The sequence below is a fragment of the Lynx canadensis genome, chromosome C1, assembly GCF_007474595.2.
Source record: "Lynx canadensis isolate LIC74 chromosome C1, mLynCan4.pri.v2, whole genome shotgun sequence".
NCBI lineage: Eukaryota > Metazoa > Chordata > Mammalia > Carnivora > Felidae > Lynx > Lynx canadensis.
This window is the reverse complement of record NC_044310.1, coordinates 64,530,960-64,553,139: the sequence shown is the minus strand read 5'-3', so window position 1 is coordinate 64,553,139 and position 22,180 is coordinate 64,530,960. Positions and strand designations below refer to the sequence as shown.

Sequence of the window (22,180 nt, the reverse complement as noted above, 5' to 3'; positions counted from 1 at the left end):
CTGGGATAAAATACACTAGAATATTAACCATGATTATTTAGAGGTCATAAGGTTTTAGATAGCTCATATTTTCTACCTTGAAAACATTTCCACAATGAATACATATTAATTTTATAGCCAGGAAAAAGGGAAACTTTATTAGGCAATCAATCAATCCCTGTCCAGTTGGGACTGAGTTGATTATTTGCACTTGGCTCATGTTTATGTGCCTTTCCTCATGAATCACCATGATGTCATTTGGTGACTGAGATTTTCACATACTGCTATGGCCATTATCATCAAATGACACTTTATCTATTACCTCATGCTCATGGATCAGTGTAGGATTAGAGCTGGGGTTATTTGGAAAGCCAGATCACTTACTTGCATGTGCTCACAGTCAATACAAACATATTTCCATGAACCATAGTTACAGCAACATTTATTACTGAGTGGACATGTTAGAAGGTACTTTACCTAGGACAATCATGAGCCTTATCTCTTTTGGACAATCTCAAATTCACATAATTTTAGCTATTTTCAGACAGTGAAGGCTGAGTTTGCTAGTTGTTATGAGACTTTTAACATGACAACAGTTACAAAGCAGGATAATTTGGGTGTTTCTTAGGTTGCATCCCAACAGCACACTGAAGAATTTTAACTACCATGTAGGAAAAAGACTTCCAATAAATTTGAAGAATGTTAAAGTTAGCCAGCTGTCTTTACTGCAGGACTTATAGGAATCTTGCTATGCTGTTATATGTGTCTCTTACAAAGGGTAGTGAGTGTTAAATGTTTCCCAAACATATTTTTACGAGAACATTCCATTTTCACTAAGCATGTCAAGGGTCATGTTCTCTGGGTAGTAAGGAAATGCATCTCTAAGTAAGGTGGCCCTTTGATTCTTGATATGGACTAAAAGGGGAAAGATCCAAAGAGTTCCAATCTTAATTGTGTAGCCTGGCTAAGGAAAAACTGCATGCTGTCAGTAGTTTACTGTCTATCAGTTGGTGTTTAATAAAAAAGACATGTTCAAAGCTACTAAAATACAACTTTGGTCTGATCAGTAAGGGAAACTCACCTCCCATGGTATCCTCTCCAAATACATTTAACTGGTCATCACCCTGCACATAAAAAATCAAAATATTAGGTGAGAGTACTAACAGGTATTGTGCTAAACTTCTTGCCAATGTACATTAACATATCTAACTTTCCAAACAACTCTATGAAGGAGGCACAATTACTATCCACCTTTTACAGATGAAAAAGCCAATAATTCGAGAAGCAAGTTGCCCAAGGTCATGTAGCAGTGAGGGACAAAACCCAGATTGGAACCTGGGCTGTCTGTCCCAAGAGTTCATGCTGTCTTTGTTGGACTTCCTGGTACAATATCGCCCTTCATTTTCTTGGTCCATGACCTATCTGTGATCAGAAAAGCTGATTTGAAGAACACAACACTCTTCAGTGCCCAAAGCTCACTGATGGTTGTAGTTATAGTTGTTTAAAAACAACTTCATGGTTTAAAGCTGGACTTGGCACACTCTCTGTAAAGGGCCAGATAGGAAGTGTTTAGCAGTGGGTGCCATATGGTTAACCACTGGCCAATCCCTGAAAACTAAAGCATGAAATAAGGGAGACTGGAATGACCAGCTTTGATTGATGCCTGCCTTTAAATGTTTATTTTATTTTTTAATCAAGCAGCTGCTGCATTTTCCTTACAGAAGAACCAGTGGTAGTTGGAGGGGGGTGGTGAGGGGAGTCTAGGATGAAAGTTTATATAAAAAGGCATTTGGTGAGAATTCTAATTTCCACTTATGTCTCCATCCATTCCATTTTCCCACTCCCTCATCCATCATAGGTAACCACTTACAGAAGTTTTTTTTTTTTTGCATCTTTTTCCCGATACACAAAAAACTTTCAGATATCTATGGATACATTTGAACATAAATATATAATCTGGCATTACCTCCATTTTGTATACAGAAAAAAGTGTACTTATATTACACATGCATATATGTTCATAATATACATACTCATCTATAATGATACTGTTCTTCCCCTTGCATTTTCACTTATCAGTGTATCCTGGAGAACTTTCCATATCAATACAGAATGTTCTCAGTTGTACAGTATTCCATCGTATGGAAAGTAACATAGTTGTTGTTTTTAACTAGTCCTTTATTGATGGACCATTGAGCTGTTTCCAATCTTGGGTTATTTTGGGAAAAGCATGGTGAATAAGCTCATATAAAGGTCATTTCATACACATATATCTGTAGGATAAATTATCAGAGAAGGGGATGTGTGGTCAGACAGCAAATGTATCTATAACTGATAGATTTTGTCAAACTGCTCTCCATTACAGGTTGTGCCATTTTGCAGGGCCAGCCTGTGGCTCATGCTTCACTCCAGCCTCTTGCTTCTAATTTGCTTTGATGTAGGAGTCAGTTAAATGAGGTTGGCTGGTTGTATTAATGCCCCCTTAAGGTAAACTGCCATGAGAGTACTTGTTTGAAATCAGAGCCTTGCCATTCTTTTTTAGAACATATGCCTTCAGGGCAACTTTACTGCTTGTCTTCTTAGATTTCCCTGTGTATCTAGAGCTATTCCAGGTGAGAGAAGAGTTTTTAATAGAGTGTTCATTCAGGAACACATTTGCATTCATTAACTTCCTTCCATGAATAGGAAAAATGTCAATTATTCCTCAGTGAGCCTATCCCTACTTCTCTTGTTGAAATCATTGCATTTTACAGCATTGCATTTTGGAGTTATTGGGATCATCTAATCCAACCCTGCCATCACCCTCTCCCATTTTACAGATGGGGAAATGGGTGGTCATTGAGGTCATTTGAGGAGCCCATGGCCATGTCATCATGTCCTTAGTGAAGTCAGGGTTAGGATGAGAACCACATCTCCTACCACACAGCATGGTTCCTGGAGATCTAATCCTAGGAGCTTAGCTACCACCATGGATCTGTTAGTGTCATGCCACTGCCTGGCTGGTGCACCCATCTCTCAGCTGTTGCTAAGGGCTCACAGAACACCTTCAACATAGGACAATTCTGGTATAAGTTGTGCCCTAGTGTTCCCCTTGAGATCAGACTGAAGCTGATAGCCACCTGGGGTCACATCCTTGCTCAGCTCCTGCCCCTGCCCTATCTTGCATCTCTCCCCCTGTCCTAAAAGCACTCCCTAACAGCACACTTGCAAAGAATTCCCATTTGAGGTTTTGCCTCTAGCGAAGCCCACCTGAGACAGGGACCTGTTTGAAGTTATGTTTGCCTAACAAGCATCTACACAGAAAGAGGTTCAGTAGCTTTTGTTGGAAAAGGATTGTTCCATTAGACTCTGCTTATTGCTTGTCACGCAGCTATTGAACATATCCAGGTAGTGTTAGGGAGTCTTCTCCCTTAATTTTTAATATCACTGTTGAGTTATAAGACTTACACCCATCTTACAGGCTGAACTGCATCAGATTTTTCTCACACCTAGTTATCATGTTTTAGAAGAGCAATCAAGGTTAATCTGAATTAGTAAAATAATGCACTGTGTTATAAAGGAGCCTATCTCACCTCTATGTGGCTTCTTGAGTCTGACTGGTTTTTATCCATAGCTTTTATTCATAGCCTTCTAGTATGTTTGCCCAACTGCTTCATATGAGCCCCAGCCTTACTTCCAATAAAGCCCTGATAGTGAAAAGGTTTTTGGAGCAGAGTGGTGCTAGGAATGGGGCCCACTGCATTCAATGACATGAAAGCCCAGGTAAATAGGATGTTTGACTGGGGGGTGTTATTTTCCATTGATGCTCAATAAACCTCATGATTCCTATGTGAATTTTTTTTGTAAATAAAATTAATCTGGCATCTTACACATACACACACACACACACACACACACACACACACACACACACACACTAACAACTAATGAAAGGCAAACACTTCTGGTTTTGTTTTGGTGAAAAAGATGCCATAAAGACCCCAGAAGCCCTAAGTCTCATCTCTTTCTTTTCAAGTGCTAAGTGTGTTCTGTATGAAAGGCATTAATTCAGAATGTCAATTATATAAGAAGCAAAATGTCAGACAGGTTTGTTTCAGATACCTAATAATCTGTAGCTGCATCTGCAGTGAGGCATACTTTGAGAAAGTACAACCCATTCACTACCAACTTCCACCCTAGGCACCCGTGGGTGCTTCTTGGTGTTACAGTCTTTCATTGTGTTGTGCTCCATCTAGTCAGCCTTCTGACACCTGTAAGCCTGAGTTGTGAGGTTGAGCTTTGTGGGTATGATGAGGCATAGGTGCCTTTCCACAGTAATAAACTAGGTTTGGGGGGCATAAAGCAGAATACTAAATCTGAACAAACCAAAAGAAACGGTACTAATATTGGCACAGATTTTATGTAAGTGCCAATTATGACTCACACATACGAAGCCAAGACACAGACTGCAATGAGGTAATTAATGCTGGTGAAGATGGGCGAAGCTGCAGAGAAACCATTAACACACAAGAGCAAGTTCAGGTTGCCATATCTTCTTGTGCTATATTTACGATACAATGCTGGTAACTGAAGGGGAGAAATAAAAAAAAATCCTGTTGCAGTGACACAGCTAGAACCTCCAGACAGGACTTGTGGCTCTATGGGAAACTGGGTTTGGACTACGGATATGCTTTGGTCTCTATCTCTCATTCTCCAGTCAGGCCAGAGCCATAGGAGAGCAAAAGCGAATTGCATTCAACTTTATTTCCCGGGGTGGATGTGTCGGCAAGGAACTGCTTTTGCAAGGCTGGATTCTGGTATCATTTTTAGGAAGAGCAGCTAGTTGAGGTGCGTATATGTTTTCCTTTAGGATTGTAGCTCCTACTGTCACCACCTTATGATATGGGTGTCTTGTCACTCTCAATTCCTTGAACTATTGAAATTTTGGGGGGAGAGATAAAAATAGAGCAACGTAGCCTCCTGGAGGGGTTCACCAATCATAAGAAATTATGTTCTTCCACCTGCTTTCATTCCAGCCTGGTGTATGCTCCTGCCTGCAGGACCCGTTCTGTGTGACATTGTCACAAGCAGATCAGGTCCTAATATAAAGTGGACATTGAACTACTGCTATAATCTCACTGGATCCTTGCTGGGAACCTATGCGTGTGGAATGATGCTGCTGAAGTTCTGTGTGTCACTGGATGGGGATGTGCCTGAGCATATCCACTGCTGCCCTCAGTGCCCTGATACCAACCTATGTTTCTTTATCAGCAGTCTCTTACTGGTATCAGAGGTGAGGTCATGGAGTCAGATATTTACGCTGCTCCTCCTTATGTAGATAGTGTTGATGTTTAAAAATCCTTTTGGGACAGGGCATCTGGGTGGCTCAGTTGGTTAAGCATCGAACTTTGGCTCAGGTCATGATCTTGCTGTTTGTGGGTTCAAGGCCTGTGTCGGGCTCTGTGCTGACAGATTGGAACTTGGAGCCTGCTTCAGATTCGGTGTCTCCCTCTCTCTCTGCCCACCCTTCCCCCGCCTCATGCTCTGTCTCTCTCTCAAAAATAAATACACATTAAAAAAATTAAAAAGTTATTTGAAATTAATAAAAAAAAATACTTAAAATAAATAAATAAATAAATAAATAAATAAATAAATAAATAAATAAATATTCCTTTGGGGACCACGAAACGAAAGCTCTCCTGGGAAGGAGGTAGGACATTTTTGGGGTATCTTTCTAGTTCTTGTTTGTATTAAACTGTATGTGTATTTCATGGTATAAAAATGTATACAGCTTCAAATGGAATTATGACAAAGAGGTTTTATTTAACAACAGAATATCATAGCTAAGATGAATTTCTTGCCCTAAAATTCACCAAGAAAAGACTACTTTCTTTCTCTGACATTAAGCACAGAGATCAACTTCAAGATTCAAAACAATGGATTTCAAAGAGATTCTCTAGTTTCTGAAATGAATGTGAGGAGCAGTCTTTTATAATTTTTTCTGACCTCCCCGAATACTAAGCAGTTCTCAAAGAATCATGGACCATGAAATGCTAGCATGAGGATTTTCCTAGGTTTCTATTTAAATTGATCTAAGGCCTCCCTCGCTGGTTCTAAGAAGCAACAACAGGAAGGTGGGGATGGGTTTGAGGCACAAAATGTTCTGTAGTTCTCAGAAGTGGTCATCTTCATTGAGAAGCAGAATCTTAACAGGAAGAAATAATAATTAAAAAAAAAAACCCAACCCAAACAATACGAGGCTATTTCCCCATCTCATAACCTGAAAATGAAACTTTGTGAAGCTTTTTTGTTAAAAAACAAAAACAGCAAACACCTCGAGTAAACGACTAAATTTTTTTAAAGTTTATTTATTATTTTTGAGAGTGAGAGAGACAGAGACAGAGTGTGAGCAGGGGAGGGGCAGAGAGCGAGGGAGACACAGAATCTGAAGCAGGATCCAGGCTCTGAGCTGTCAGCACAGAGCCTAGCGCAGGGCTTGAATCCATGAACCGTGTGATCATGACCTGAGCCGAAACTGGATGCCTAACTGACTGAGCCACCCAGGTGCCCCCTGAGCAAACAATTTTAAAAAATGGTTATTGGAACTGCTATTTGCTAGTGTTCAGAGTGCTTTTAACGTGCATGATGTCATCCAATCCTCGGAAAGACACTAGGAGATGGGCAAGTTTGAGATTTCCTATTGTTCAGATGAGGAAACAGGCTCAGCAAGCTATGTGACTGTGCAGGATGCCCCAGCTAGTGCACTTGCCTGGTTCCCATGCCTGGGTCCTGATGCCTCTCCTGCAGCCCCTGATGGAGCATGACAACCCGTCTGTGTGTGATGTGGAGCACAGAGTGTAACGAGTAACTACACTACACCAGCGAAGCGAATGCTCATGGTGTCTTGTGAATAGGAAGGAAGGTGGATTCCTTTGCTAAAAGAGGGACGGAAGCCACATCATGCCAACCAAATGATGTGAAAGCGAAATTCTCAAGTTTACTGGTTAGCTGTGAATGTAGTTTTAAGATTCCTCGGATCTTCAGCAGGAGAGTATTGGAAAACAGAAACGTAACTGCATTTTATCAGCAGGAAGAAGGGAGACTGGTCCTTGAGAAGCACTTTGAGTGTTTACAGTTCTTTTCTAAAGCATGTTTTCATTTAAAGTAATGGGCAATTTGGAAAAAAAGTATGGGGAGTGGTGTGTAATTTAGTTACACCCAAGAATTTATTTTACGGCAAGTCTCATTTCTCTCTCACTGAAGTATACACAATTAGAGGCCTTCTTGCTGTGGTAGCACTTGTATAATTGAGTAAACAGGGATAAAAAAATATAGGGGATGCTAGGCTAACCTTTTCCTAGTCTTATTAAATTGCAGGTTCTCTACATGAACTACTTTAAATAGTGGTTTACAGATCTGGCTCTCTAGGAGGAATGTTTTTCTTCTTTTATATATAAATCAAAATGTTGCTGTCTCTAATAAAAAATTTATTTTATTTTAAAGGCTTTTTAAAATGTTTTTTATTTATTGAGAGAGAGAAAGAGAAAGAGCATGAGTCAGGGAGGGGCAGAGAGAGGGAGAAAGAGAATCCCAAGCAGGCTCCACTCTGTTAGCACAGAGCCTGACAAGGGGCTCGATCTTACAAACCATGAGATCATTACTTGAGCTGAAGTCAAGAATCGGACACTTAACCTACTGAGACACTCAGGCGCCCCTCTAATAAAACTTTTAAAGAAAATATTTTCCTGTTTTCCTACAACTTCCTGTTTTCACCCCATTGCTAGAAGACAATGTAAGACACACTTTAATCTTGTCTTCACAAGCCAAATGCAGCATGCGGTTAAGCAGGGCTTTGTCAGGCTGCTGCTGCAAAGGAAGGAGCAAAATTCCCATTCTGATTTCCTCTCATTTAAAATTAATGTTGGCCGGGGTCCTTGGGTGGCTCAGTTGGTTAAACGTCTGACTTCAGCTCAGGTCGTGATCTCACGGTTTGTGAATTTAAGCCTAGCACTGGGCTCTGTACTGACAGTGCAGAGCCTGCTTGGGATTCTCTCTCTCCTTCTTGCTCTGCCCCTCTCCTATTTGTGGGCTCTCTCTCTCTCTCTCAAAATAAATAAATAAACTTAAAAAAAACCCTCTATATGTGTTCATGTGTTTTTTAGGGAGAAAAATATCACCCAGAGGAGTCACTCTTTGTCCCACCTTCTTTCTTTAAAAAGGAAGTAAGACTGGGGGGAGGCAGGTGGGGTACAGTGAGCAAGTGGAGAGCTCAAAGGACCCTTTGATGACTCCTCCTCAATTCCTCTGAGTCCTTCCCTCATCATGGGTATATCCCAATGCCTTTCTCTTCAGTCTGAAGCACTTATTGGTTATCACTATGACAGATGCACCAAGCAGCTTCCCATGGACCACCCTTAAATCCAGAGTCCAGCTCTGACCTTGCCCCACATCTCTCACTTTCATTATTCCCCAACTTGAGAGTCCGTGTCCAACTCCCAGAGGTTCTAGAGGGTAAGGTTGAATGGGTAGTGAGACAGGGTTAGTTGGTGGTTGTGGGACATAGAGCAAAGGAGGAACTAACAATGACATCCAGGTTGGAGCTGTGAATCAAAGAGGCAGGTCAAAAGAGGTGTTCTTCCCACTAGAAACAACCTGTAGACCTGAGTTGAGGAGGAATGAGATCTTGCTGGAACCTTGATTTTAGCTGAGTGAAATCTATTTTGGATTTTTGACTTCCAGAACTGTAAGATAATACATTTGTGTATTTTTATCCATGAAGTTTGTGGTAATTTGTTAGGGCAACAACAGGGAATTAACTCAAGCTCCTCCTATATGCTGGGAATGGGTCTAGATGCAGGAAAAGTAACAGTGAACAAACGGTTTTGACTCACTGACTATATTAGGTATTTGAGCATGTGCTAAAACAAAGGGTTGTAAATGATTTTTATCCATGGGGGCTTTTGTTCAAACAGAATCTCATATGGAAGCCTAATATCTAAAAGAGAAGAATGGAACTACTATTGGTGGGAGTGGAGTAGGTGGTTCCAGAACACTGCCAGGACCACCCCCTCTGCCCCCTCCCTGACCCCCATTGGCAGACCCTCTTAGATGCCTACCCAATAGCCCACTTTCTTGCAGGCAGAGCCATCTGCCTCATCAGATGCCAAAGATGGCCGATCCTTGCTTTCCCATCCTCTGCATTATGGGCATAGGGTTTTGACCAAATCTGGGCCAGCAGGATGTGAAAAGCAAGTCTCTGGGCTTCAGAGGACAGAGTTCCTCCCTATTAAAAAGAAAGAGGGACAAACATGGGGAGGATCAGCTTCACTCATCCATTCTATTTTTGCAAATGATCATGTGAGGACCAGATGCTTGGAGCTGCCCTTGCTGCCTTGAGACCTTGAAGGGAGGCAATGCTCACAGACTGAAGGGGGCAACAGTCTGGGAAAGAGGGAAGCAGTCTGGCCCTGTGTGGCTATCACAGGACCAGCCCTGGTCCATCTACCTTCAGACTGTGGTTAAGGGAGAAAACAACATTTTAAATTGTTTAACCCAATTTTAGTTAGGTTACCAGCAGGTGCAAGGAACCTCACCGAATCCTGTTGAACTTATCCACAACTGTAAAATCCTTTCTTGGGTAAAAAAAAAAAAGGCTCAAATATACAGAATGTCACTTTTTGCCTATACATGAGGGCACTTACTAGTATTCCAATAAATGAGTTATTAAAGGTTAAGACTATTTGCAATCCAAACCTAAAATCAGCATGTTTTTAGAGCTTTTGGAGGATTCCAATTCAGTATTCTAAAAATCTGGCTGCTATACAAGATCCGGAAATGTTCGGTGCTAAAGACGACGTAAGACACACTTTGTTCCTGTCTTTGTATGCCAAATGCAGTGCAGTTGTCAAGCAGGGCTTAACACGTGCTAAAACTGGCAATCTTACAGTTTTCAGGAAGGATGCTTTCTTGCTGCTGTTCTTGTTTTTCATTATAAATTATGATCACTTAATCTTCATTAATGTTGATTTATTTTGTTGTGGGTTGTTTACTTAATGCTGGCCTGTGTGTTGGTATTTATTTGCACTGACCATCTTTGGGGATAGACTGTAAGATGTGCAAGTCTGAGGGTTCACAGATGAGCCTCCAGATTACTCTACACAGTTACAGAAGTTGAGTCTCTACACATCCCAACATACTGATGCAATAAAAGTTGGTGCTGTCACAGTTGTTTGTTCCAGGGAAAAGTGCGAACAGGTGAAGTAAGCAGGCAGTTGAGACAATTGAACAAAAAAGGCATTTCAGTGCATTCTAAACCCTGAAATAGTATTTCTATCATTTTATTATGTTGGCTATAATAATAATAACTACACTTATTGGGTATTATCTCATGTAATTTCTTCATTAGCGGCCTACTGAAGGAGGTGCTGTCATCCCCATTATACATATTTGAAGCTCTGTTTTAGGGATTGTGGAAATCTGCCTGTGTATTGGAGCTAAAAAAATGTGTGAGCTGGGATTCGAATTCAGTTCTGTCTGAGCCCAAAACCTGAGCATCAACTTAAAAAAATACATAACTTACAAATGTGCCATTAATTAAGAAAATTCAAAATCATGAAAAGTTATGGGGATTGGATTATGTTTGTGTCCATCAGGTGCTTTTTCCCCTGCAAATGCAAAAGCTATTTTGGAATTACCACATATAGACTAAGATATTTGTCAAGTAATTATTTTGTATTGAGAATAATTTTTACCAATATATATTGATCCTAAAAAAACAGTTAAATTCAATTTCCAGTCCTGTGCCTCAAATATGTGTTGCCTTCTTTTTTCTTGTATGCAGTAGGTGCTCAAGAGTTGCTGGCAAAGGGGAAGCATCATTTGCTGAGCTCCTTCCAGGCACTACAACTGATGCTTTCACAGAAATCTCATTATTCTTATGCAAATACCATGAGGTAGGCTTTACTATCCCCCAGTTGTAAGTAAGAAGATTAAGGGCTCTGAATTTGTAGTTTTACCTGCCATAACAAGTGGGAAAAGGCATCCTGGTGGTTAGAAAAAAAGGTTTGATGTTTGTTCTTTCCTGTACCATTGCATCAAACAGTCTGTGACAGATTAATGGCAACTGTGGCCTCAAATTTTCACTCTTCTTTGCATGCATGCCTCTTACAAGGTCATTTTGTATACACCCTCATCAAGAAGGGAGTCTGTTCTCCCACCTTTGACCTGGGCCAGTTTTATGACTTGCTTCAGCCATCAGAATGAGGAAGAGAAGACAGCGTGCCAGTTCTCAGGCTATACTTCCAGAAGCTTGCATGCTTCCGTGTCCTCCTTGGTCCCCTGCCACTGCCATGAAGATAAGCCTGGGCCAGCCTGCTAAAGGATGAAAGGCCATGTGGAGCAGAGGTCCACTCATCCCGGCAAGGCCATCCTAGACTGACCAGGCTCTGGCTGACCCAGCAGCCAGGTCAAACCCAGCCAGAGTTCTATCAAAGAAACAGAACCAGAAAGATTTTAATCTATCTATGTATCTCCATCTCTATAAGAGATTTACTGCAGGGAATTGGCTTACACAAGTATGGGAGCTAGTTGGACAAGTCTGAAATCCATAGGGCAGGGTGGCAGGCTGGAAACTCTAGGGCACAAGGTGACACTGAGACCACACACAGGATTTCCTCTTCCTCAGGGAAACCTCAGTTTTGCTTCTAAGGCCTTTCAACTGATTGGATGAGACCCATCCAAATTATCAACGGGTAATCTCACTGTTGGTAGGAATATCAATTGTTGCAACCACTGTAGAAAACAGCACAGAGGTTCCTCAAAAAAATTAAAAATAGAACTGCTATTCTGATCCAGTGATCCAGTGATTCCACTTAGGGGTATTTATACAAAGTGAAAGAAATCACTGTCTCACAAAGATACCCATACTCCCACATTCACTAAAGTATATTTGCAATAGCCAAGATGTAGAAAAACCTAAGTGTCCACTGACAGACTGATAAAGAAAATGTCACACACACACACACACACACACACACACACTGGAATATTATTTATCCATTAAAACAAGGACATCCTGCCATTTGCAGCACCATGGATGGACCTTGAGGACTTTATGTTAAGTGAAATAAGTCAGATGGAGAAAGATGAATACTGTAGGATACCACTTACATGTGGAATCTAAAAAAACCCCAACCTCATAGATAAAAGAGAACACATTGGTGGTTGACAAAGGTAGGGGGTGGCAGTTGGGCAAAATGGATGAAGGTGGTCAAAGGAACAAACTTCCAGTTCTAAGATAAATAAATCCTAGGAATGTGATGGTGACTACAGCATGGTGACTATAGTCAACAATACCTTTGAAGATACTAATGGGAGTAGATCTTAAAAGTTATCACATACACACAAAATTTGTAACTGTGTGTGGTGATGGATGTTAACTAGGCTTACTGTGGTAAACATTTTGCAATGATATATATATATATATATATATATATATATATATATATATATCTCAAATTGTTTTTTTGTACACCTAAAATGAATACAATGTTACACGTCAATTATATCTCAATTTATAACAAGATAATCTCCTTTACATAAGGGCAACTGACTGTACATGTTAACCTCATCTACAAAATATCTTCACAGCAACATCTAGATTGCTGTTTGATTAAGTCACTGGGACCCATAGCCTAGCCAAGCTGACACATAAGAGGGCCATTACACTGTGGATGTGTGAGTGAGCCCAGCCTCCATCAGTGGACCTGGTTAGCCAGCCCCAGTGCCATAAGAGAAATAAATGGATGTGGTTTGAAGCCACTAAGTTCTAGCAGTTTCACAGCAATAATTAACTGATAGGTAGCACCTCTTATTTGGAAACAATATTTGAAAATTCTTTCCCCTGATGAGTTTGCCCTTTTGCTTTTGGCTGTCCGCTATAACGTTGCCAAGACAATGCAGAGGACAGCTAATGGGTTGTTTCCTAGAGTGACCTAGCTGTACCCTCCTGTAGTACGTTGTACTCAAAGGCCAGCCTTTTTATCTTCTCTTTGTTTTAAAAATCTTAGTACAAAGTTCCACAGGAGATGAAAGAGAAATATTTTACTATCTTTTGAAGAACTTTTGGCAAAGAGTATCTGGGGAATATTCAAAAGCCACGATGACATCATATTGGAAAAGCACACATTCAACCCACTACCAAAACACAAACAGACGCAGGAACCAAGGAAACCAACCTGCTCTTTTCTACTTCTCAAAGTCTCTCACACAGAATGCCATACAGAAAAAAGAAACAACTGCCAAAAGCAGAAATAAAAGAAGCCCAGGAAAGACGAACCTATAAGAGAAGTTAACACTTAAAAGCTGGGTCAATCAAAATGGAGGGCTGGACTGCTGGTGCTGAGAGAAGGCAGCCCTTTCCTTGTGGCTGGAAGCTGGAGGTGGCCTGCCTGTGAGGCACAGCTTCCATGTACATTTCTGCAGTTGTACACTGTGCAAACCATCTTGTCTGGGGAGATAAGTGGGAACTGAATCCACTCACCAACCTGTGTGTCCCCAAGGACGTGTGTGGTAGAGGAGGTTCTTTTTCTAACTTGAACAAATGGCACTACATGGGCTAGTAGTGGCCTGCCTTAAGGTGAGGTTTGATCATTTTTTTACATGTTTATCTATTTTTGGTGGGGGGGGGTGTGCAGAGGGGCAGAGAGAGAGGAGAGAGAGAATCCCAAGTAGGCTCCACGCTGTTAGTGCAGAGCCTGATGTGGGGCTTGATCCCACAAACCCTGAGATCTTGACCTGAGCTGAAATCAAGAGTCAGATGCCTAACCCACTGAGCCACCCAGGTGCCCCTGATCATTCTTCCCCACTATTAAATATCCTATTTAATTTCTATTAAATAGAAAAAAAGAGAGTTATGGGGAAAAAAGCAAATGAGAGTTTTACAGTTCTTGCAAATGCCATTTCCCTGGTATCAGTCAGATCTCCCTCTCCCCCTGCCCAAGCTACCCCTATAATTAAACATACATTCTGCTTATAAGTCCAGGGCTTGCTATACCAACTTGGCCTTGGCCTGGTCCTCTAGCCCCACTTTGGCACAATCCTAGCACTTAGGCCCCTCCTCTCTGCTCCTTCCCTGATTCATAACACAGGAACCATCACTCCTTTCCTACTTCACAGTGCTACTGTTTTGAGGATTGGATGAGGTCTAAAGAGAAAAGGCAGAGTATAAACACAGGGTGTGCTGTTTATGAAACCACTTTACCTTGGGAGAGGGTCAGGGTGTCTCTTTAAACACATTTTATGAGCTCAGAGTGGCCTCCTTCCCCTGAAGTTGCAAGACACAAAACTTTAAAGGACAATGGGAGTGTTCTAAAGTCTTGAATAAATCCTCTTCAATGCCTCTTCATGTCTCTTCTACATATGTAATAAAATTAAAGAATTACACGTGCTCCCTGAGCTCATGAGCTTTGTGTCTATTTGGGGAGACTGATATTAATTAGATAATCATATAAGTAAATGCATATTAAATATGGGTGTATACAAAATATGGGATTCTAGGAAAATTAAACTCTGATGTGGATTATGGTTGGGGAATGGGCTCCCAGTTTGCCAAGGCAGGAAGGGAGGGAAGGGGAGACGGGAAGAGATAAGCCTATCTCAGGAAGAGCCCTCAGCTGATGCAAAGGCCCAAAAGAGGAGGAGCCTACACCCAAGCCAGCTAAAGGCAGGCCAGTGAGGCTGGCAAAGACAGCCAGGGGGATAGTGCACTGAGGCACCTTGCAAGGAACCAGGGAGCCCCAGTGAGAATTTGGGTTTTGTCCCAAGAGCAATGGGAAGAAAGGCATTGAGGGCTATAAGCTGGCAAGTGACAAGATCAGCTCAGTGTTTTTGTAAAGAACACTCTGTCCAAAGTGGGAAGAACAATGGCTACCCCAGACGGTGGTGGCTAAGAGAAAATACGACCACTGGAAGTATTTCATCAGCAGTAAATTGGCGTACAAGTGTAAGGTGCTATTATTACATCCTTTGTTTCTTAGTACATCAAGGCAGGGGTAACTTTTCATGTCTTCAGAAAAGTCACATCTCTTATTTAAGATTATAAGATAAATTTGGGGTCAAATCTGGTGCCAGAACCCACCCACTATTCCCACCTACTCTTCTAATAGAGGCTCCACTCTATCACCTTCAAAACAGAAATGGATCCAAGTGGCCTTTGGTGGAAGCTGGATGTGAGCAAATGTTACCCCAGAACATTCGGAGATGAAATCTGAGGCTTGTGTGTTGCTAACCACAGATGACAGCAAGCCTGGCATTTAGCTTGGCATGGACGTGCTGGTGGAAAGGCAAAGCAAAAAAAAATGCAGTCTTAGGAAAGCCCTGGGGAAAATAACTCACCAAACATATTACTTTCCTTCTTTTCCTTTTTTTTTTTTTAAGAATGTTAAGCTCAAGAGCAACTACAGTACATTTGTTTTTTCATTTTTTTTTCACTTAATTGAGCAGTTGCCACAGCAACTCCAGAACAGACTACTCATTGCCTTCAATGAATTGCAGATACACATTTTTCATGATGCAACTGAAAGTTGCAGCGAGCTTTTCAAAAAGGTAATTTAGAGAGGTTGCTTTTTTTTTTTTTTTTCTGGCCTGCTATCAGTATTCTCTCTCCACAGGACCTGGGAGTGGCAGTACTTTGCTTTCATGAATGAGAAAAATATGTCACAGGGAGAGTGGGTTTAGAAATGTCATCAGAATTCAGACTTGCCAGCCAGTCAACATTCAAACAGCACAGTGTGGGAGAGAGGCACCGTGAGGAGCAGGGAAGCAAAGGGAAGAGGGGGCTCCCTCTTTCCAGAAGCACACTGCAAAATGAGCACCTCTGCTTCTTGGCGAAGAGCTCCCAGGCTCAGCCTTCAGAATCGAGTCTTGGAATTGGATGAAAAGTCCTGCAGGTCCACCCTCCCTTGACCTCCTAAATCTCATTCCCTCTGCTTCTGCTCTGACCCTAACCTTTGTCATCTCTTTTTGCCTGAATTACTAAAATATCCTTCTAAGTAGCCTCTCTGCAAGCAGTCTCTCCACTTAGTCCACATTTCCGCTCGGTCCATAGAATACTTCTCAAATGCAGATCTGATGGTGTCTTTCTCTTCCAAGGATGACAAGAAATTTCCACCTCTTCAGCCCTGGAAAAGCTCTTCCTGACCAAGGCCAGTCTGCCCCTCCAAGCTCATTAGTGTACTGTCTGTTCCCATGAGCCCCCTAGGCTGTCCTTTTATGTGCACTACCTTTTCTAGCCCCTATATTCACCCTATAGTTTTTCCTTAGAATGACCTGCTTAGCTACCCACAACTCCTCTTAATAAAAGACCCACTTTAAGACTGGACTCAAGAGTCACTCTCTTTCTTCCCCCTGGATCTCTGTGACAGTGCACACCACATTATACTCTGTCCTGTGTTAGAGTTGGCTATGGTTTTTATTCATCTTTTCATCTTCCACAGTGCTTTTAACATGGAAGACAGAGCAGGTGGCTCCCTCCTCACTAACCCATAACACTTCTATAATTTCTCAGCATAGTAAACATCTATTGGACTCCCTACCCAGAACCCATCCTGCCCTTAAAATGTACCCTAACCAAAGGTGATTGGATCAGGAGTGCACCTACACTAAGCTTGGACAATTAACATCCTTTCCTGGGAATTTACACTGAGAGATATTGGTCTTTCTATTGGCTGGGCCAGTTGGTAAGCTCTTTACCACCATGTAAATGAGACTAGTAGAAGATGTATAGAGGGGTACAGATAGATATAAAATGAAGGGGAATTTTTTTTCCAATATATGAAATTTATTGTCAAATTGGTTTCCATACAACACCCAGTGCTCATCCCAAAAGAAGGGGAATTCTTAATGGCCTTTCAGCACCTAGTTCTGCATTGTTCCTAATGGTCAGGTACATTCTTCCTCAAATTTGTGAGAGGTTTCCAAAGTTTCATAATATATTTCCCCCTTTTTTTGGAGCTAGCTTAAACAGGTTTCTGTGACGCACAACCTCAAGAATCCTAACTAAGATACTCACATAGTGAGGGTATGTTTTTGTAACATGCTTGTCTTTCCCAAGAGACTGAGATCCTTGAAGGTGAGCACTAAGTAAATCTTAACTAAGTTTTGTAACCCCAGAATATGGCATTGTGCCCGACATTTAGTAAACAGATGTTCAATATGTAGTTGTTGAATTGACATATTGATATTTTCTAGACTCAGATGAGATGATGGATAAAACCCCCAAAGTGCTAAATCAATGTGAGCCTCATTTATTATTATTGCACTCATTGTGTTGAGCTCTGTTCCCTTACTCTCCAGAGGAGAAAGGGGACTGTTTGGGGACTTCTCAATTGTTTAGAAGTCAGACAGAAAGAAGAGGTGCTAATTCTTGGGCCCCCCTCAAACATCAGGAGTAAAGAAGTTTTCTCCCTCTAATATTCTATAAGTTGTTTGAAATGCTTCACTAATTCACACCCAAGAAATCTGTATTTACCATAATCCAATTAGGATCTGAAGTCTTTGCATGCCATAAAAAAGAAAAAAAAAAAAGGATTTCATGCTAAATGGCAAATAAGACAGCAGGGATACAATTAACTAGTCTATAGAATAAATTCTAAGATAACCCTATGCACTGTAGAGGTTCTAGTTTGCTCAGAATTAATACAAATTACTTTTCTCCATTAAAATTGAGTTCAAGTTATCAATAATAATCTCCCTAGCCTATCTGAGGAATATTTTCAACAAACCCAGTTTTATTATTTTAAGGCATAGAGAAAAATGTCACTTTATTTATTGAATATGATTCTGAAATTGAGACTAACCAAACCTACTAATTTCCCAAATTATTGTGCTTTCTTCTACTTTTATTTAAAAATGGTGAGGGAGCACATTTATTAATATTGAAAAAAGTTCACAACATATTATTATGTTAATAGATAGGTAACTAAATAGTGGATATACTGGCAATCCTTGTTTTTATAAAAAATATATATGTATACACAAAAAAAATCATAATAAAAATTCAAGTGTTAACTTGTTAAATAGCTTACATTTGGATGCACGGTTACAGGGCCTTTTCCTTTTAACTATATTTATTTTGTAACTTCTATGAAATAAACATGTATTGCTCAAGTAAAAAAAAATTTTTTTGAGAGAGTGAGAGTGAGAGATCGTGTGCAAGTGTGCGCAAATTGGGGAGAGACAGAGGAAGAGAGAGAATCTTAAGCAGGCTCCATGCCCAGCACAGAGCCCAAAACAGCTCAATATCATGATGGTGAGATCATGACTTGAGCCAAATTCAAGGGTTAGATGCTTAACCGTCTGAGGCACCCAGGTGCCCCTTGAGTAAAAAGTTTTTAAGCAGAAAATTCAGGACTCATGTATAACTCATCCATTCATTTGTCCATCTGTCTGTCTGTCCATCTATCCATCCATCCAACCATCCAATCATCTATCTATCCATCCATCCATCTTGTTATTCAACAAATATTTGTTAAGCACCTACAATGGGTCAGACCAAGGTAACGAAAGGATTCCTTGGCCTGCTCATTTTCTTGTACAAGAGCTGTAATGGTAAATAAAGTTTATGATGTGGATAATACAGACCATCTGCTCTCTTGTCCTTATGAATAGCATAAAAGCTTGTGGGCCTGGGAAAGACAGAAAATATTCTTAGAAAGTGGAGAGTCAGGAATGCTTTTCTAAAGTCTACTGTTTGTCCTCCTACAAAGAAAACTTTCTATTCTTCACATAATGTTTCTACAACATTTTGATGGCTTCTCTGGATCATTTTAAACTAAGCTGAAATGTAGAGCAATTTTAAGATGGGTAATTTAACTTCCAAACAACAATGGATATTTTTTTTCTTTCTTTTTTACTGGGGCCAATGTATGTGAGCAAACAAGTTCTAATCTTAATCTGAGTTTGGCAACAAATCCCTGGTGAAAGGAGGGAGTGGGTCTATATAAATATCCATTCTTTCCTTGTGTACATTTCCTGTGATATTTATGATTATTTTAAATGCTTCTCATTGGATTCCTCTTTTGCAATGAAGCTGGCAGGGACGTAATCTCTTATCTACACCATTGCTTATTTTGTGTGTACAGTGACCCACTGTATAAGGTCTTTTCCCCCCATTCTATAAGGTCTTAATCAGTTTATCAGCATTTATTGGACACAGTCACTATATTTGAAAATGTTCTTCATTTTTGTCTTGATGACTCTTTTAGTAATGAAATTTGTATTGCTGGGCAAGGTCTAGAACTGTGTCATATTTCTGAGATATGAGATGTACCTTAAGCCTAAACCATTAAGATTCAGAGCCTTCACAGATATCTCTGAATGTCAGCATTTCCTCTTGGTACTTGCACTGTACCAGATAAAAGATTACAAGTTCTGTTTCTTTACAAGAAATGCATTTTAATGATTCAGAGGTCACAGATATTTAATCAACTATTTCCTAGTTCAAGAAACTCAAGATAAATTTCCTTCTCCAACTGCTTGTATTGGTAATAATAATAATGATGATGGCTACCACTTACTGAGGGCCTACTATATGCCAAACACTGTGCTAGTTTGTGAGGATACAGAGGTGAACAAGACAATGCTCAATAGGTATTAATTAAAAAAATTTTTTTTAACGTTTATTCATTTTTGAGAGACAGAGACAGAATATGAGAAGGGAAGGGGCAGAGGGAGGGAGACAGAATCTGAAGCAGGCTCCAGCTCTGAGCTGTCAACACAGAGCCCGACATGGGGCTCAAACCCATGGACTGCGAGATCATGACCTGAGCCGAAGTCAGATGCTCAACCGACTCAGCCACCCAGGCGTCCCTCAATAGGTATTAATTAAATCTGTGGTTGTGATCTCTGGACCAGAAGCATCAGCATCACCTGGGAACTTGTAAGAAATCCAGATTCTCAGACTTTTCCTTAGACCTACTAAATCAGAAACTGTAGGAGTGGGGCACAGGAATTGTGTTTTAACTGGTACTCCAGATGACTCTCATGCTTCTTAAAGTTTGAGAGCCACTGGGTCAAATGAATGGAGACAGTTTTGATGTCTGTCTTTGTGGCTCTTCTAGGCTACTGGGGTGGTGCTGGGGTACACAGAAGTCAAAAGGTAATGGCAAACTCCCAAACTTGCCATGACGGGGGATACTTGGAGAACTTTCACAGGCTAGAGTAGCAAGTAGAAGCCTAAGCTTTTATGAACTAGTAATCCCTGAAAGGAGTTTGAAATTAATCTTGAGAGGGGCGCCTGGGTGGCTCAGTCGGTTGGGCGGCCGACTTCGGCTCAGGTCATGATCTCACGGTCTGTGAGTTGGAGCCCCGCGTCGGCTCTGTGCTGACAGCTCGGAGCCTGGAGCCTGTTTCAGATTCTGTGTCTCCCTCTCTCTGACCCTCCCCCGTTCATGCTCTGTCTCTCTCTGTCTCAAAAATATAAACGTTAAAAAAAAAAAGAAATTAATCTTGAGAAGAGTGAGTAGCATGAAGGGGTTTTTAAGGAGAGTGATAAAATTAGATCTGTTCTAATAAGATTACTTGGGTTCTTTGGAGAAAGGGAAGTTGGACATCCAAGTGACTGAGCCACCCAGGAACCCCTCACTCTTAATAGAAATAGATGGCTACGGATCTCAAACCTTAGGAGGAAACTATTAAAGATGAAAGAAGGAGGTACAAACAAAGAAATACATCCAGAGGAAATAAAAATGTAAGAAATGAAGAAAATTTAAAAACCAATCTAAATGTTACAGAAATGTATGAGATGATATTACAAACATAAAATTAAAAACATTATGATGTGAGAAAGGAAAGAGAAGAAGAAAAAAGTCTTTGAAGATTAGAAATATGGTAGCTGAAATCAATGAGTAGAACAGTTGGAAGGTGAAATTAAGGAATTTCCCAGAAAGCAGAACAGAGTAGAAAAGCTAAGCAGCAGAGAATGGGAGGAAAGAATAAGATCAATTAGGAAGTCTAATAGCTGGATCTAAAAAGCAGGAACAGAAATAGCAGAGGGTAGAGAATGAGCAAAGAAAAAAATTACTAGAAAATGTCCCAGGATTGAAGAGCCCGAGTCTCCATATCGAAAGGTCACACCAAATGCCCAGCCCAGTGTATGAAACAAATCCACACCAAGGCACATCACAGTGAAACCTCAGAAAACCAGGCATAAATAAAGGATCTTTAGGAATTTTCAGGGAGGTGGGGTTGGGGGAAGACACACATCACAATAACAGAGTATGGCACTCAGAATAACACCAGATTGCAACATGGCAAGGAGGAAGACAATAGCACAGTGTCTTCCATGTTGTGAGGAAAACTGGTTTCTGCTCTCAGATAAATAGTGGGATGACCTATCAGCAAATGATGAAGAAAGAATAAACTTGTTCAGTAATGAAGGCTTAAAAAAATTGACCTTCTACCGATTATTTTTTAGGCAGCTATGCCAGGAAGTGCTCTAGAAAAATAAAGGAATATATAGAGACAAAGACCTCAGACACTGGAAAGAGGGAGTTTATTGGCCTTCAGAAAATGCTGCCCAGGGCAGGTGGAAAACCAGGATTTGGCCTCATTGATGCCCTGCATACCACTCTCCCCCGTTCCCCATGGTTCTTTGGGACTAGGGTGGCCAACTGTCCATCCCTGTTTGCCCAGAACCAAGGGGCTTCCCAGCATGTGGGTCTTTTGGCTTTAAAATCAGAACAGTTCCAGGCAAGCTGGGGAGAGCTGGTCATCTGACTTGGAACTGTAGCCACTGCCTGTTCTTCCATGTGTGTGTCTTTGAGTATGTTTTCTTTCTCTCTTTCTTTCTTTTTAAAATTTTTTAATGTTTGTTTATTTATTTAATTTTTAAAAAAAATTTTTAATGTTTATTTATTTTTGAGACAGAGAGAGATAGAGCATGAATAGGGGAGGGGCAGAGAGAGAGGGAGACACAGAATCTGAAACAGGCTCCAGGCTCTGAGCTGTCAGCACAGAGCCCAACGCGGGGCTCGAACTCACGGACCGTGAGATCATGACTTGAGCCGAAGTCGGACGCTTAACCGACTGAGCCACCCAGGCGCCCCAATGTTTATTTATTTTTGAGAGAGAGAGAGAAGAGAGAGAAGAAGCAGGGGAGGGGTTAGAGAAGAAGACACAGAATCCGAAGCAGGCTCCAGGCTCTGAGCTGCCTGCACAGACCCCC

The 22,180-nt window shown here is 40.9% G+C and overlaps 1 protein-coding gene across 2 annotated transcripts in view; it reads right to left on the bottom strand.

The window, feature by feature from the left end:
* Positions 1–22,180, bottom strand: part of AK5 (adenylate kinase 5) — a 258,793-nt gene that overhangs the window by 73,166 nt on the left and 163,447 nt on the right. For both annotated transcript variants that reach the window (XM_030324267.1, XM_030324268.1), the window contains exon 9: positions 1,061–1,103. In XM_030324267.1, the coding sequence (XP_030180127.1) occupies positions 1,061–1,103 (43 nt within the window). The remainder of the gene's footprint in view (positions 1–1,060; positions 1,104–22,180) is intronic.